Source organism: Macrosteles quadrilineatus, unplaced genomic scaffold (genome assembly GCF_028750875.1).
Source record: "Macrosteles quadrilineatus isolate MER2022 unplaced genomic scaffold, UCM_ALF_1.0 Scaffold_3__2_contigs__length_128488019, whole genome shotgun sequence".
Classification (NCBI taxonomy): Eukaryota; Metazoa; Arthropoda; class Insecta; order Hemiptera; family Cicadellidae; genus Macrosteles; species Macrosteles quadrilineatus.
The window spans coordinates 114,200,655-114,215,806 of record NW_026542596.1 but is presented as its reverse complement, the minus strand read 5'-3'; the positions used below and the strand labels follow the sequence as shown (position 1 = coordinate 114,215,806).

Sequence of the window (15,152 nt, the reverse complement as noted above, 5' to 3'; positions counted from 1 at the left end):
GAGTACTACGACTATCCGCAGTACTATCCTGATAATTAGACCAATTCGTATATACCAAGGCAAAAATGTGGTTCGGATTCCACTATAAACTGTAGGTCCCTTAGTTGCCATTAGCTGTATGGGCTATTAATTAACAGCTGTATCTAAGGAATATGTCGGCCTTAGTTACTAACAAGACTACAAGATCGCGCCACTCATCCTACACTCATCTCCATTCTACTTGGCTTAAAATACCTACTTTGTATGGTCGCCATTTCATCAAAAAGTATTAAAGTATTAAGTAAAGGACGTTGAAAAGGTTATTTTTATTGTAAGAAAATAACAGTATCTGACCATAAATTATTTCTTGTGAAAAAACTAATGCAAATAAACTACTCTCTGACATCTACCAATTAAATTAAAATTCTCTAAATAAAATTAAAACTCTCCTTGAAAGTGTTACTGATTAACACAAAAATGTCCACAACCATGCTGGTAAAAATAACTATAAATTCAGGAGGTTTTTGTCTCTTTTTTTAAAGAAACTGTTCTGTAAAATTTGTAAGACGTAGCAGTCTGTATTTTAACTAGTTATTTATTTGGATCATCTGACAGGGATGGCTGGAATCTAGGGAATCTGAATACTTTTAGCTATCGATTCCTGGTTGTGGTTCATAGACAAATAATTGGAGGAATCGAGAATCAAAATTTGGCATTGACCCATCGCCATGTAATAACAACTATGGTAGACTTCAGAGTGAAATAAGGCCTGTTTGGCAGCAACTTAACTTACTAATGCGATGCAGTTTCCCTATAACGACCCATTAGTGTTATTTATTTTAAATTTCATTTTCAGAAACCAGAGAAGGAATGCTCGGATTCAAAACTCAAAGAAGAGGTGGAAAGATTGAATGAAAAACTAAAAGAAACCAAAGACATTATGGCTGAAGAGAAAGAGCTGTATGAGAGTGACAAAGATAGCTGGCTGAACGTCAGGAAAGGTTTACAAGATGAAGTCAACTCTCTGACTGACAAGGTTGCGTCACTCTCAGCCCAAGTCAAGGAATACTCTACAAGCTGGCAAGCACTCCAGGACGGCCCTGATGCTATAAAAACCTCTTTGGCAAACGCCACTATCAGGTAGTGCTATTGGTTCTACGATATCTTAATTATTTTAGCCTATGTGCTATTTATTAGTATTCATGCCTTGACCTTTAAATCACTACTTAACTTGTTCACTCACAGATAAATGTATCCTACCTTAAATCTTTACTTATTCCGTATAAAACAGTTGTACTTCAACGTTGCTTCTCTTTAGATCACCGCAAATATTAGTGTAGAAAAAAAGAGCTGTTGATTTGTAAACACTTTTTAAAAACAAACTTATCCTTTTCTCCTACAGGTTAGGTGATCTCTCATCCGAAAATGAAAAACTTAAAAGGAAGAGCTCGGTATTACAAGAGTTACAAACACAAATGAAAAACGAAAAAGATTGTCTCCACGAAGAACTGGTCTTGCTTAAGAATTCTTCAAAGCATAGTATTGAAGAACTAAAGAGAGAAAGGGTAAATACACAATTGGTTGGAGTCAATTGTTTAACAGCATTAAACTTGCTCAGGCAAATTTCATTTGAAAGGAAGAAGTAGAGTAAACAATTGTGAGCGAAAGTGGAAGATGCTTGTGCTAGGCGTCAATAGTGGTTTTCAAAATACTATACTGTTCATGATTTCCCTTACACAATAGTTAACAGTGACGTTTTTACATCAATTTTTGTAAATGAAAGTTATCAATTATGCAAACGAAAAAGAAAACCCTGCCATATTACAAAAACAAAAGTAAAGGACAACAAATATCCACGATGCTTACAATTTTTTTATTATGTTATTAATTACTATGTTTATGTTTATGTTATTATTTTAGGGAGTGTTCTAAAAGCACCAAAATGTAACTTTTTTGTTGATTTTTAGTACTGTGAAACAACAAAATTTTTTTTTGCAAAGAACTGTTTTTTAACACTAATACCGAAACATTACCCAGGCTGACGCTAACCGAAACCCCCGGTCTGTGAGACCCCATTTGAAAATAATGGACCCCGCTTAGAAACACACAAACCGAAATCCTGGGCCTGTGAGACCCCGCTTTAAAATAAACTAACGCTGGGCTTCTGAGACCGGCATGTTATGAACATACAACCCGTCGAGGTCACGGCACCCACGCAAAATGAACAAACAATATATCAACAGGTAGGGGAGGAAAAGGGGGGAAGGTATTGGGGAATGGAATCCCCAAGTAAACAGTGTTGCCAACATGCATTTGTGAAAATTCCCGTGGGCCTGTCAGACCGGGGTTTCGGTAAAAGTGTTAAGTATTCTCAGTTCACAAAAATATACAAAAATAAAAAAAAAATAAAAAACTGAATACGATCAAAGTCGTAAAAGATGTATAGCCAGTCATCTTAATTTATAATATAAAATATTTTTTAATATACATTTTCAAGAAAATTTAAATCTTTTCAGTGCTTATTGATGTGTTTTTAGCTTATCCATTTACATTTTTATCTTTTTATTTAACTTTTCTAGGATAAACTGGATGCAGAGTTGAAAGCTCTACAGAGTTCTCATTCACTCTGTTACCCTTTCGCTGAACTGGAGGAAGCCAAGAAACAAATAAATAAGCTGACAGTTAAATACAGAGATCTCATCACTAGCAAAACCTCACTGGTATGTGTAAATGTTGTATTATTAATTAAATATCCGCTTTTCATTCTTAATTAATTCATTTGTTATTTTGTTTTCTCATTTGCTACGGGGTTGGTGAGAAAAACACTGCAATTAAGTACAACCGAATTCCAAATTCACAATTATATAAATCACAAACACATATTATGGCTTTTTTGGACCTACACAATTATTATGGTAAAAGTTAAAAGAAACGATTCTTTAGTCGTCTTTTTAGTTGTGTGCCTACAACCTAGGAGTAAAATTTGGAACTACGCTTGGGCGTTGGGTTCACCAGTTTTGTTAGTCTGTTAGAGAGTTAGGTTTCATCAATGGTCGAGCGACCTCGCTGTATAAAAGACAGAACTGTAAATCCCAGCCTGGTCAGGTTACAAGTGCAATTCTTGCGGCATTCGCCTGTCAATGCAGATTTTGGGAGAGAGGCTCTCATAAAATAATTGGCTCAAAGGGTTAATGAAATTGAAGTCTCCTCAACTTAACTGATTCACAATTTGATTTTTTAGGTTATGACTTCCACAATGTAGATTACTGTTGTCATTTCAAGTGCAAGTATGAACCAAATACTAAAACCTGTAGACACTTCTATTGTTGAATTTAATGTTTTCCAGGATGATGCAAACAACAAATTGATCAATCTGTTGAAGGCACAAGTTGAACTGCTACAGCAAGATGGAGAGCAAAAGGATAAGGTAAAGCTGATTTATTAGTTGGTCAGATATTGCTGCTCCCATTGTATTGTATTGTATTGTATTGTTGAGGGGTGGACTCAGGATCCCAGCACATCAACCAAAAGTTACTGTGCCTGCCCGACATGCCACTAGCTAGGCAGTCATTTCCTGTGTCTTTGACAAGGTCTGGAATCACTGCCCAATGTTTGCGTCTGGTTCATCACCCGACTTCTTTGACCAAACAGGACCGTTCTCCGAGCACCAAGTTTGTAGCAATCCAGAATGATTTACCTTGCAGTCGTGTCGGACTGGCTGCAAAATAAATAAAATAAATAAGGTCTTTATTCTTGAGCGAATTTTAGTAACAAAACTGTTTTACAAATTTAATCGAGTCTGGACCTAAGCTAAACCAAAATTCTTAACACTACAAAACAAAATTAGTACGAAACAATCCCGGACGGACATTGTATTTGACATCCTACGGTGACTTGTGATATGATCATATTTTTAAAGGATGTATACGAACCATAGGGAGCAATTCTGTAGCCTGTGAAGTATTGTGATCTGTTCCTGTGTTAAACTGTATCCAAAAACAGGTGGGCAGTAGTTTAAGGTAGGGAAAATAAGGAATTTGGCCAACCTCAACTTGATTTATTCTGGGAGCAATGTTCTAAACCTATTAAGCACTTTTAATTTTCCAACTACACGTTTGCTTATTCAATTCAATTCAATATTTCTTTATTCATTAAAGCACAAAGAACATGAATAGTGTCATTCTCTTACATGTTTTTTACATTACAATGTTCTTACATTCTATAAATACAAAGTTCTTAAAAGTAACACAAGTTTATACAAATTCAAAATTAACACTCCTTCTAAAATTCTACAGTTTATCAAAGGAATACAATACCTTGTTGATGAGAAATGTTTTAAGACCCCTCTTAAATCCCACCATGCTTTTTGCCGATTTAATTTTGTTTGTATTTAATTTTAATTATTTATTTATTTCGTTTAATATTGTAGTTTCGTCTCAGTAGAGTACGCTCTTAGTCTGAAATGGAACTACACAAATTCCAAATACAATATTGTATCAAATATGTTACCAACTAACAACTATACAGTGCAACCTTTTATGTCTTTCCCTAGCCCTCCAAGTGTCCCTTGTTTTGGCCTTAATGTCTGCCTATTTTTTGCTAATTTGCAAGGTTTTATTAAAACGGATCTGAGGAGCTTGAAAACAATGTTAATTATACTGTTCTATATACCATTTTGTTTGGAAAATCATGGGCTTCAATATTATACATAGAACATAAGGAACATTTGTTTCAAAAAAATCTTTTAGGTAAAAAAAAAAAAATTTGGAAAATTAAAAAAAAAAATCTAAATTTTATGAGGATTACAAATATATAATAATATAAGGAAGTAGATTTGCAAATAAATAAGTTATGGGCAAAAAACAGATTTCAGTACATAGCGTTTAGCTTAGAATGCATAGCCTAACCATAGCTAGGAATCTGGCTGATAATTTACATCAATATCACTACCTACTTCTTCAGGATCATCAACCAGCCTTTCAAAATCACTTAAATCTTCTTATAATGCACCACGTATATCACTACTTTTGATTTTTAACACTAAAACAGTGATAAATGTAATAAAACACATCAGTCATCGGTCCGAGGATAACCAAGCTGTTTACAAATACGCACGTCAGCTGTCTGCTACAATATTTTTGGAACTAAAATGAATAGAGTTTAGAGACAGACCTCCGGAGAAAGCTCTGAATCTGTAAAATAAAACGATACCGAACTCGATCCAGTTCAATCCGATTTTGTCAGTCATAGAGCCTTCGCCGTAAACAGTGTTTGTGAGTCGCTGCAGCGACAAATAACACTCCGAGGGCTAGAGGTTCTAAAAGTTCTTCCAAACTTCAAATTGTAATTGTTTGCTTGTTGCAGATTCCTGAAAAAGAATCCAAATTGATAAAGCAAAATGATGGTAAACAAGAAAACAAAAGCCATGCTGAGAAAATGTACAGTCTTGTTAAAGGTAAGGAGTGTATCACATAAACCGATGTTGTCTTTTAAAACTTTAAACTTTTGTAAAAACATTTTATAATGGCTATTAGTGTTTAGAACCTTAAAATTTTAAGAAGAAAAAGTTGACATAAGATAATAACTATGATAATTTCAAGTCATATTTCTCAGTTGTCAACCTTTGTCTGTGTATTGAGCTCTTGACAATATGTTTGATTATTTACCAAAGATAAACAAAATATGAATCTAAGCCTGTATAAATATACTAATATTCATAAGATATGTTTGTCAAACATAAAACTCTTCAAATGATGAACTTAAATTCAAAATAAGTCATAATGTCAAATAGGATGGATTAATATTGGTGGTTTCACCATTCAGATCAGCTGAAGGAGTCTGAAGAACACTGTAAAGAGTTGGAGGGTCAGTTGGCTGGACTGGTGCAGCAAAACTTGGCTCTACAGCTGGTAGAGGCAGAGTTGAGAGATCAGCTGGTCAACAGTGTGCCACACAGCAGACTTGTAGAGCTGAGAGAACAGCTGACTCAGTCAGACAAACTGGTGGTAAGGGTAGAGTATTAAGTAGTTTAAATGTAAACATTCTTGCCACCACGACTGATAGTATGATACACACAGTATATACAGTATAGTAGATAACGTACCTTTGTCCGTCTTCAGTCTTGTATGTAGTATTCTGAGGATTGCTAATTTTCGATCGTATAAGTATAAGACCCATTGTCAAATCCATCATATTTTATAGTTAGGCTGGGTACACTTAAATTGAAACAAACCGACACAGGCTGCTTGGCAAACCCGACACAACTAGTGTTGGTGGAAATTCGCCTATAATGTCTGTTTTCCTGGTGTACTGGGCAGTGACGTAGCCAGGGGGGGGGTTCCTGGGGGCTGGACCCCCCCCGTTCCGGTCTTAAATATAATATTTTTTTGTTAAATTAAATGTAAAATTATATAATCATACTATATTGACGTTGGGGTTGATTATTTTCAATGCCAAGAGAGCTAAAAAAACCCGTTTTAGGGCCTATATTTTTTAAATTTTTCCCGGATCCTCCTTTTACCTAGGGCCCCCGGTCGGTCGACCCCCCCTATTTTTTTGAAATCCTGGCTACGTCACTGTACTGGTCAGCTGGACACTCGAATCGGTTGGTATTTCAGAACAGAACACATGTCTTTGTGACAAAAATCAATCGTGGTGACTCTTCTCTTTTTCCCCATTGCTAAGCAAGACTGATTACAGTACATGTTCTCGCTGTAAAAAACTATGGGTGCTGTCTTTAATTAGGTAGGTAACTTTTTATTTGTATTTATAGTTGGAGTTAAAGGCAGAACAAAGCAAACTACTAGAGAGAGTTTCATCAGCTGAAGACAAGGCTAAAGCTTTAGAAGAGCTGAGACATTGTCACGATTACCAACACGACTCATTGCAAAGACAAGTTCTTGAGCTGACGGCTTCTAGTGAAGACAAAGCTACTATTGGTATGTTGTCCATACACTCTTTCCAACTCAAACTTCAATTTATTGGGATGAAAGTCAACAGGATAAGTTTGTGAGTGAGCAAATCAATTGGCATAATTCACTAGAGTATTTAACCTATTCAGTTTGGTTCTTTTCCATTGTACATTGCTCACAAATCACTGAGCCTATTTGGATTACTAGTTAAACCTTCTTATCTAGTAAAAAATATTGGTTTTAAAGTGAACGCTGAGTCGAATTTGTGTGGTATTCTCAGTTTCAAGAAAAAATGATTATTTTACGTAGGTTTACCAGGTTCTTAAATATTGTAATTTGTATATAAATAGCATAGTGTAAAAGTGAGGTTAAAACAAACGCTGTTCTTGAGGATGCCACACTTATGGCAAAATTTTCATCGGGCTTATGAATCTACAATCTTCAAGAACCTGGCAATCAAGGTAAACCAACATGCTTAATCAAACTTTTTGGGTTTGTAGTATTTATTGATGAAATCAGCTTTGGTGTAGCTAAAAATATTTTTAGTTTTTAAGTTGTCCATTTTTGATGATAAAGAATTTAGGTCCTCTAAAAGATTATTGAGGTAATTTTCCATTGATTTGTCAAACAGAAGTTGATGTTTCATAATCCCGAATCTGGACCCTGTCTTTAAGTAGGGTATGTAAATTCCTAAAAAAAATTGGTTGTAAAAAAATTAAAACATTACACGTGAAATTGTATAAAATGTTAATCAATTTGGTCTCTAGGTCGCTTAACAAGAGAATTACTGAGAGCACAGGAAAGTGAACTAGCTGCCTCAAAGCAAATTGTGGAAATGAAAACCAGCTTAGAAAAACTACAGAACATGTGCTCGGAACAAGAACGCAACATGAAAAATATCTGCAACCAGCATCTTAGAGAAAAAACCGAAATGCAATCAAAATACAGGTGAGTAAAAACCCATGGTTTTAACTTGAACTATTATAGGCTATGGACCTTTTATTGTCCACTAGTTTCTGAGGTCAATAAAAGCTGAGGTAAATAAAAGCTTTTAACTGATGAAAGGTCAACTTATTGTAATAGGCTGTTCAAAAAATTTAGGCGGTTTAAGGGAAAGTTCCCTCACTACTTTTTTTGCTTAATGCATGTTGAAGCTGATTGAAGTTTCGGCAAAACATCAGCTGTTGAGCAATTGTTTAAAAGGTAGGATTAAGTGGAGATGATAGATTTCTTCCCTTATAACAGCCTAAATTTGTTGAACGGAGTATAACAGTTAGTTGTTCTTAGTGTGGCTTTGGTGAACAGTTGGGATATTCAACCAAAATAAATACCTACCAAAACTGGTTTAAAAACCGACTTCTGTGTAGTACAATTCTTATTTGTGCTGCTACTAGTTTTGACTTGCCAAATAATCTTCTTTAAACATCGAATCACTCCATCAAAAGGTTTTTAATCCACATGCAGTATATTTGCATGTAAACAGACACACAGGAACATAAAAAATAGGAGATAAAAATTATAACACGTTTCATAAAAACAATTGGCAGTAACAACGGTATCAAGAAATGATGTGAAACGACCATGTAGCTCGAGACTGAAAAAAATTGTTATGTACATTAACGCTGGCTCAATTCAACATATATTTAAATTCTAAGACTGGCACAAACTTTAACATTGAAATTGAACGTCAAGTTCTATCCATTTTTAAACATTCTATATTCATCCTTCACCTATATTCAGTTAGACGCAGCATCGTGTCCTTGTCTCTAATGATACTGTTGTTAGGTGGCTGGCCAGGACTGTGAGTGACCTACACCAGCGCTATCTAGGACATCTGTCACTACTGTCAACGGAGAGTATGCAGAGTATGTTGGCACAAGCCAGGTTTGAGAAGACCAATGCGCTGGCTGCGGCTACAGCTGTCATGAGTGCTGACAAGGTGGTAGAGATGGTGAACAACCAGTATAACGAAGCTGACGGAGTCACTGCCTCTAAACTGCAGGTCATTGTAGTTTAGAAAGCTTGCAGAACACCCTAGATGTGTTTACTTTCAACTTAAACATTTTGAAAAAGTTTTTATATTGGAAATTAGAATTTGATTTGATAAAAATATCATTATTTGGTATAGATGGAGAGTAATTTGGAAAGTTGCTAAGAATAAGAATGTAACGTAATAAGTAATTATATTTACTCATTATTGAGAATCACTGCTTCGTTTAAGGGAAACATACAGAATTTTTAGCTTGAATCAGACACCTGCAAAAACAAAGACAAAAAACCTGGTGTATTTTTTTTTTTAGTGGGAGTAATTGTAGTAGTGGGTTAGTAAATTCTCTACTAATAATTATCTACCATATATTACCTGACATGCATTTTTAAAAGCTAATAAATAAAATACAATTGTAGGAACTAAAACTCAAAGTCCAAGTTCAGTCTCTGGAATCTCAGCTTGCACAAACCGAGGGACAACTTCAGAGGATTGAAAAGTTGAGTGCCGTCCTTCAGGAGGAATTGGTGTACCAGGAAAACTGTTGGGAGAACAAACAGGTCATTTGGGAACAGAAATTGGTAAGTTATTAAATGTCAAAAGGTATAAACTAGCATAATCTGCATACATTTTCTCTACAATATAATTTTCCAGGATATAAAGATCAAGTGTTTTACAGTCTATATTTTTAAAGTGGCTTTGAGATTTTTCAGCCTGTTAAAGCATTCCTTGTGTAACTCATTGTCTGAATTCAAGGATTTAAGCCCCACTGTAACATGATTGATCTGAAATGTGTTTATTTTATTCTTGAACCAGATAATACAAAAACCAAAAACTAAATTAAAATCCTTTAAAATCTGTTCCAGCAAACATTATGGTAATTTTACCGTAAGCCTAAATCTATTTACAAAATCGCTGACTTTAGGTTTATTCAAATTCTAGCTGGGAAATCTCTCTGTGACATCTCCTACAGAGGAGAAAACCAAAAGTGCCGAGTCTTCAGATGACGTTGTGACTGGGAACATGACAGCTGATGTTACTGAGGTTTCAACTGATCACCCTGACACCCAAGTAGTTGTGAAAGAAGCTGCTGGGAAACAAGAAAAAGAAACCGTGCCTTCACCAAAGGTTGTTGTCTTTCCTGAACCAAGATTGGCCTCGGAGTGTGAGAGCATCAGGATTCTGAACAACCAATTGAATCAGGTCTGTTTCACAGTATTATTTCCAGCAGTGGTTTCCAAAATAAAATAAAATCCTTACTTTTAATAGTATTCATAAAATTTATAGAAATTTACTAATGCAAAAGAATTATTTTTAGCTAATTTCAATTTCCCGATCATTTAGTTGTAAAAAAGGTGCAGTAAAATAAATATAAATACAGGTATAATTTAGTTGTAATAATGAGGCTCAACATGACTAGTTTAGTTATTCTATCTCATTTACATCTCAAAATCTCGATAATTCAGTTATTTGTAACTCAACCTTTTTGAACTTGGTGTAATTTGATAGGAAATTTTAAATTTGTAATACAAGTGGTCTTGAAGTTTTTTTCTTTAAATCAGCCATTTTTTATTACTTTCAATTTAAAAATAAAATGGCCTCGATTTTAAAATTTTGAATTGGACTATAATAATTTTTATTACATGATTTTCTTTAGACTTAACATAAATACCAAGATCCATAAAGATCAGTTTGAAATGTTTATTTAAAAAATACAAAATGGCGGATATCTTGTTAACAAAGCGATTATGGAAACAAATTTCTTTATTGTTTTTTTCTTTATTTTGACTAATATACCTTTTTCCCAGAGTTTGGCCGTTTACACCCTGTATATTATTAGTCAGATTTAAACGTTTACTGAATGATTAATCAAACAGGTTACAACACTGATGAATGAACAAGCAAAAAAACTAAACCAGTGTGAAACAGAGATATCAGAATTGAAAAGCAAAATGGAGTCTTTGAAAAGACAGTTGGATGATAAAGAAAGTAAGTTGAAAAATAAAGAAAAAGAACTTCTAGATTTGCAGACTTCTTTGACTGATAAAGAGAAGGAGAAGATAGAGGAGGAGTCCACTGAGGTTCTTGCTCTGAAGGTATTTATTAAGTTGAAACTGTAACTATTTACTATTGTATCCATTGTCTCTTGTCTATACTGGTCTGAATTTGGTCTTTTTTTAACAATGCATGGTTCATCATTGGGTGGTGACAATCAAAATCAGCAAAGATAATATGATGCAAAGATACAATTTTCTTAAAAGAAATAATTTTGTCCATTAGAGGCTTCTATATTTGCACTTTTAGTGTAGTATAAGACTTTTTCTTTACTTTACTTTACTTTGTAATGAAATGGTGACCATGCAAAATAGGTATTTTAAGCCAAGTATGAATGGAGATAAGTGGCGCGATCTTGTAGTCTTGTTAGTGACTAAGGCCGACATATTCCTTAGACACAGCTGTTAATTAATAGATCATACAGTTTTTTTCAACTAAGGGACCTACAGTTTATAATGGAATCCTAACCACATTTTTGCCCTGATATATGAATGAATGAATGAATGAATGAATATATAGTTTATTCCAAAAAACATTGGCTACAAACAGTGATTATAAAATCAAATATACTTAACAGAGACTTATGACACTTAACAGAGACTTATAGTAATATATACAAATTGGACTAATTTTCAGGATGGTACTGCAGATATTCGTAGTACTCACTTGTGCGGACGTTAATCCACACCAGGGAGTATCGCATCCACAGTGCATGCCTATAAATATCCACAATTCGTGACCTCCTAGTGATGATAGAAGCTCACTAATCTGGTCTTCGGGGGTGCCGGATAATTTAAAATGCTGCATTACTGAACGTCTTCTAAAAACAGCTGTTATTGCGAGACAAGTGAAAAGACCACTAAACTAAGCTTTTGCAAATCGCTCCCCATGTCTGCCAATCGCTCCTTACCTCTGTCTGTTGCACTCTGCTCTGCCAATCGCTACAGACTCTTTCCTGTCCTGACATCTGCTGATCTTTACTAACATCCGCCGTTAAAACAACTTTTGACTTTTACCGCTTCGGATTGTTTCACTGTTTTTGTTGTACTATTCACTACATTATCTTTGATGAAAGGAATTAGAGGAAAGGTGAAGGATGGAGAGAATGGGTCATACCTTCAAGTATGTTTCAGTTTAAGAGCCTGAAATTCTGGATAAAAAATTACAGGTACTAGGAGGGGGGGGGGGGGTATGATTGACTGTTATGATAACTTTTTTAGTGACCAAGATTTAGCCAGGTTCATTTATAAAAAGCCCAATAATCAAGGAGAATTGAATTGAGTAAAGTCCTAAACAATCAAACAACTTCAGACTTTTCTCTTATTGAATTGGTGATCTTATGCTTAATACTAGAGCACTATACTAACTCATACCTCCAGCTATATTATAAGCTCTAAAAGCTGTTATTTTTATTGGTGTAGTAAGGTAGGAACTCATTGGAGCGGCGTTCCCACTCAGCCTTTTTCAAAGCATCTATATATTAATAAGCAACCAGTATTTTCCGCGAGAATGGTGAGCAAGTATAATGTGGAAGTATAATGTGGAACATTTACAGGCAACTGTTGCTAGTCTGCAGAATATCGTGAACCAGAAGGAGGAGACGATCGGACGTTACCAGACGCTGCTTCAGGAGAGTAGAGATGAACACAGCATCACAGTAGCAAACCTTCAGCAGGAACTGACAAGTCTTCAACAGACATTGGACAAGAAGGACAAACCTGCTGACAAGTGAGTGTTGTGTGTTTTGGATGATTCTATTTCATCAATGGATCAATCATTTACTGTTAGATTTTCAATATCCCAGATTAGCTAGGGATAAAGGGGTGAAAATGAAGATAAAGTAAAACCGTTGATTTTTGTTACCAGAGTGGCCAGCTGTGGGTCTTTCAATACATTTTTTATTAAATTTGTTGCTCCCCATAATGTTATTCCATATTTTACTAACGGGTAAAAATAGCCATAGTACAAAATAAGTTTTGTTTCCATGCTGGTACAGTGTGCAAGGCAACTCATATTATTATATTTGAATATATATCATATTGAATTATATTTGACTTGTCTGCATTCAGCAACAGTCCATTTATTTTAAACCAATTTTCTAATTCTTTTATTATTGTCTCTGCTGTAAATTTAATTTTTTCTGTGCTATTATCTCTAATTAATGCTGTAGTATCATCTGCAAACATTACTATATCTGTCTTTATATTCATTTGGAAGATCATTAACATATATTACAAACAAAGCTGGGCCTAAAATGGATCCTTGAGGGACTCCTGAATTTACAGTACAATATTTTGATTCATACGTCATGTTATCTATACTTAATGATGTTTTTTGCATTCTTTTAGTTAAATATGATCTAAACCGTTTCAGACTGTACCCTCTGATTCCATAACTCTGATTCCATAGCTTTTTTAACAGAACATCATGGTCTACACAATCAAAAGCCTTTGACAGGTCACAACAAATTGCTGCAGTGGTCTGTGACCTGTCCCATGCCCTGTAAATATTGTCAGAGAGATGAGTGCTGAGTTGGTGGAGTGAGATTTTCTAAAACCATGTTGACTTTTGGTTCAGTTTTGCTTGGTTGGAAAGTTGGCACACTTGACTTGACAGTAACCATTTATTTACATATTTAAGTGACTCAATTGAACTATATTCATTATCATTATAAACTGACCAAAACTTTAACATGGGAGTAGAGGGAGTCCATGTCATACACACTCTTAATATGAACGAATTCAGAAAAAAACAAAAAAAAAACAAGTATTTAATTACATGCAGTACAATATTGCGAGCACACGGAGCTAAGTGGTCTGTATTGTTCGAGCAGTGGTGCAGGAAATATATTGATCAGCCTGCATGCACACAACGCCTGTATTCAGCTACCTCCTTTATTCCGCCTCGCTATAATATTCCCTGCTACGCAGATTTGTTCAATGCTGCCAAACCCATCTATTGTGGGATTCCCTGTATTTAGTCATCATTATTAAGCAAACTGACTGTAAGGGTTATTATAATATTAATAATCCAAATTTAATAATGTACAGATACCCATGAGGTGGAAAAAAATCAATGGTTTGTACTTGGAAGCATAGTTGGAACTTCTCGAAATAACATGATTGATCAACATTCAAATTTGACTGAAATAATCTAGTAAACAATTAAAACCTAAATTTTATCTACTTCAAATTACTTTACAACCATTGTTTGTTTGACATGAATGTCTAGGGAGGGCAAAACCAAAGGCGAGAGTATGGCAATGAAGGTTATCTTGGAGCGATACCTAGCGAAAGTGCGAAGTCTGGAGGACGACCTGTCACAGACCAGAGACCAGGCTGCTCGGCTGGCGGCTGATCTGACCGGCGCTCAGCAACAGACAGACAGATGGACTCACACTGCTGAGGAGAGACTCAAGACTATACAGGAGATGAAACAAAGGTTAACTTACTTATAAGTGACGTTTTACTAATTTGATCTGATTCTTTGTCTACATGAGTCTTTTTCACTAGTTAGTCTAGTGGGGTTAGAGTGAGCCTCCTGTCTTGGAGTCCTGAGTTCAAAGTCATTTTTTTTAGGCAAGGAGAACATTGTTGGGTTAAAGTTCCAAGTCCTAAGTCCTTCAGAGCAGCATCAAGTAATTGCAAGCAAAGCATGATTTTATTTGTTGTTGTTATTGTATTAGTTTTGTATATGTGTAAATATACAGTTCTATGCCAGTTTGGATATTAGTTTAGTTTTTTTCATTTTATTATTGGTCAGTAACCTCCAAAATACAGTACGCAGATAGATTTGTATTTATGACAAACATCTAATTTAATAATTTCTTTCTAGGCTTGACAGTGCAAGAAGCAAAGAAGATCTAACTGATACCAATTCTGAACTAATGGAAAAATCTGCTGAAATAGACAGTTTGAACAGAATCATCTGCAATCTTAAGGTAATTCCATAAGTTGAACTTCTGTTAAATTCCGATATTATTTCTATAAGATTAAACATATATTATTATAGAAATATCTCTGATTTGTGTAATTGGTTTATTTAGGCCAAACTCGAGTCCAGAGAAACAGTTTCAGCTTCTAGAGACAGACTGAGAGGAGAACTAGATCGAGCTAATAAAAGAATTGATGTCATACAAAACCAGAATACCGAACTGAAATCTGAAGTTCAGAGATTGCGCAAACAGCTGACATTGAGGTAACAAATAACAATAACTTGTT

General features: G+C 34.9%; 1 protein-coding gene across 1 annotated transcript in view; it reads left to right on the top strand.

The window, feature by feature from the left end:
• Positions 1 to 15,152, top strand: part of LOC128989482 (centrosomal protein of 290 kDa-like) — a 59,543-nt gene that overhangs the window by 21,321 nt on the left and 23,070 nt on the right. The window contains exons 17-32 of the mRNA XM_054411375.1: positions 836 to 1,119; positions 1,382 to 1,544; positions 2,559 to 2,699; positions 3,326 to 3,406; positions 5,344 to 5,434; positions 5,803 to 5,984; positions 6,752 to 6,917; positions 7,658 to 7,838; positions 8,676 to 8,892; positions 9,297 to 9,458; positions 9,820 to 10,080; positions 10,755 to 10,973; positions 12,488 to 12,660; positions 14,164 to 14,373; positions 14,767 to 14,872; positions 14,978 to 15,129. Of these exons, the coding sequence (XP_054267350.1) occupies positions 836 to 1,119; positions 1,382 to 1,544; positions 2,559 to 2,699; positions 3,326 to 3,406; positions 5,344 to 5,434; positions 5,803 to 5,984; positions 6,752 to 6,917; positions 7,658 to 7,838; positions 8,676 to 8,892; positions 9,297 to 9,458; positions 9,820 to 10,080; positions 10,755 to 10,973; positions 12,488 to 12,660; positions 14,164 to 14,373; positions 14,767 to 14,872; positions 14,978 to 15,129 (2,789 nt within the window). The remainder of the gene's footprint in view (positions 1 to 835; positions 1,120 to 1,381; positions 1,545 to 2,558; positions 2,700 to 3,325; positions 3,407 to 5,343; positions 5,435 to 5,802; positions 5,985 to 6,751; positions 6,918 to 7,657; positions 7,839 to 8,675; positions 8,893 to 9,296; positions 9,459 to 9,819; positions 10,081 to 10,754; positions 10,974 to 12,487; positions 12,661 to 14,163; positions 14,374 to 14,766; positions 14,873 to 14,977; positions 15,130 to 15,152) is intronic.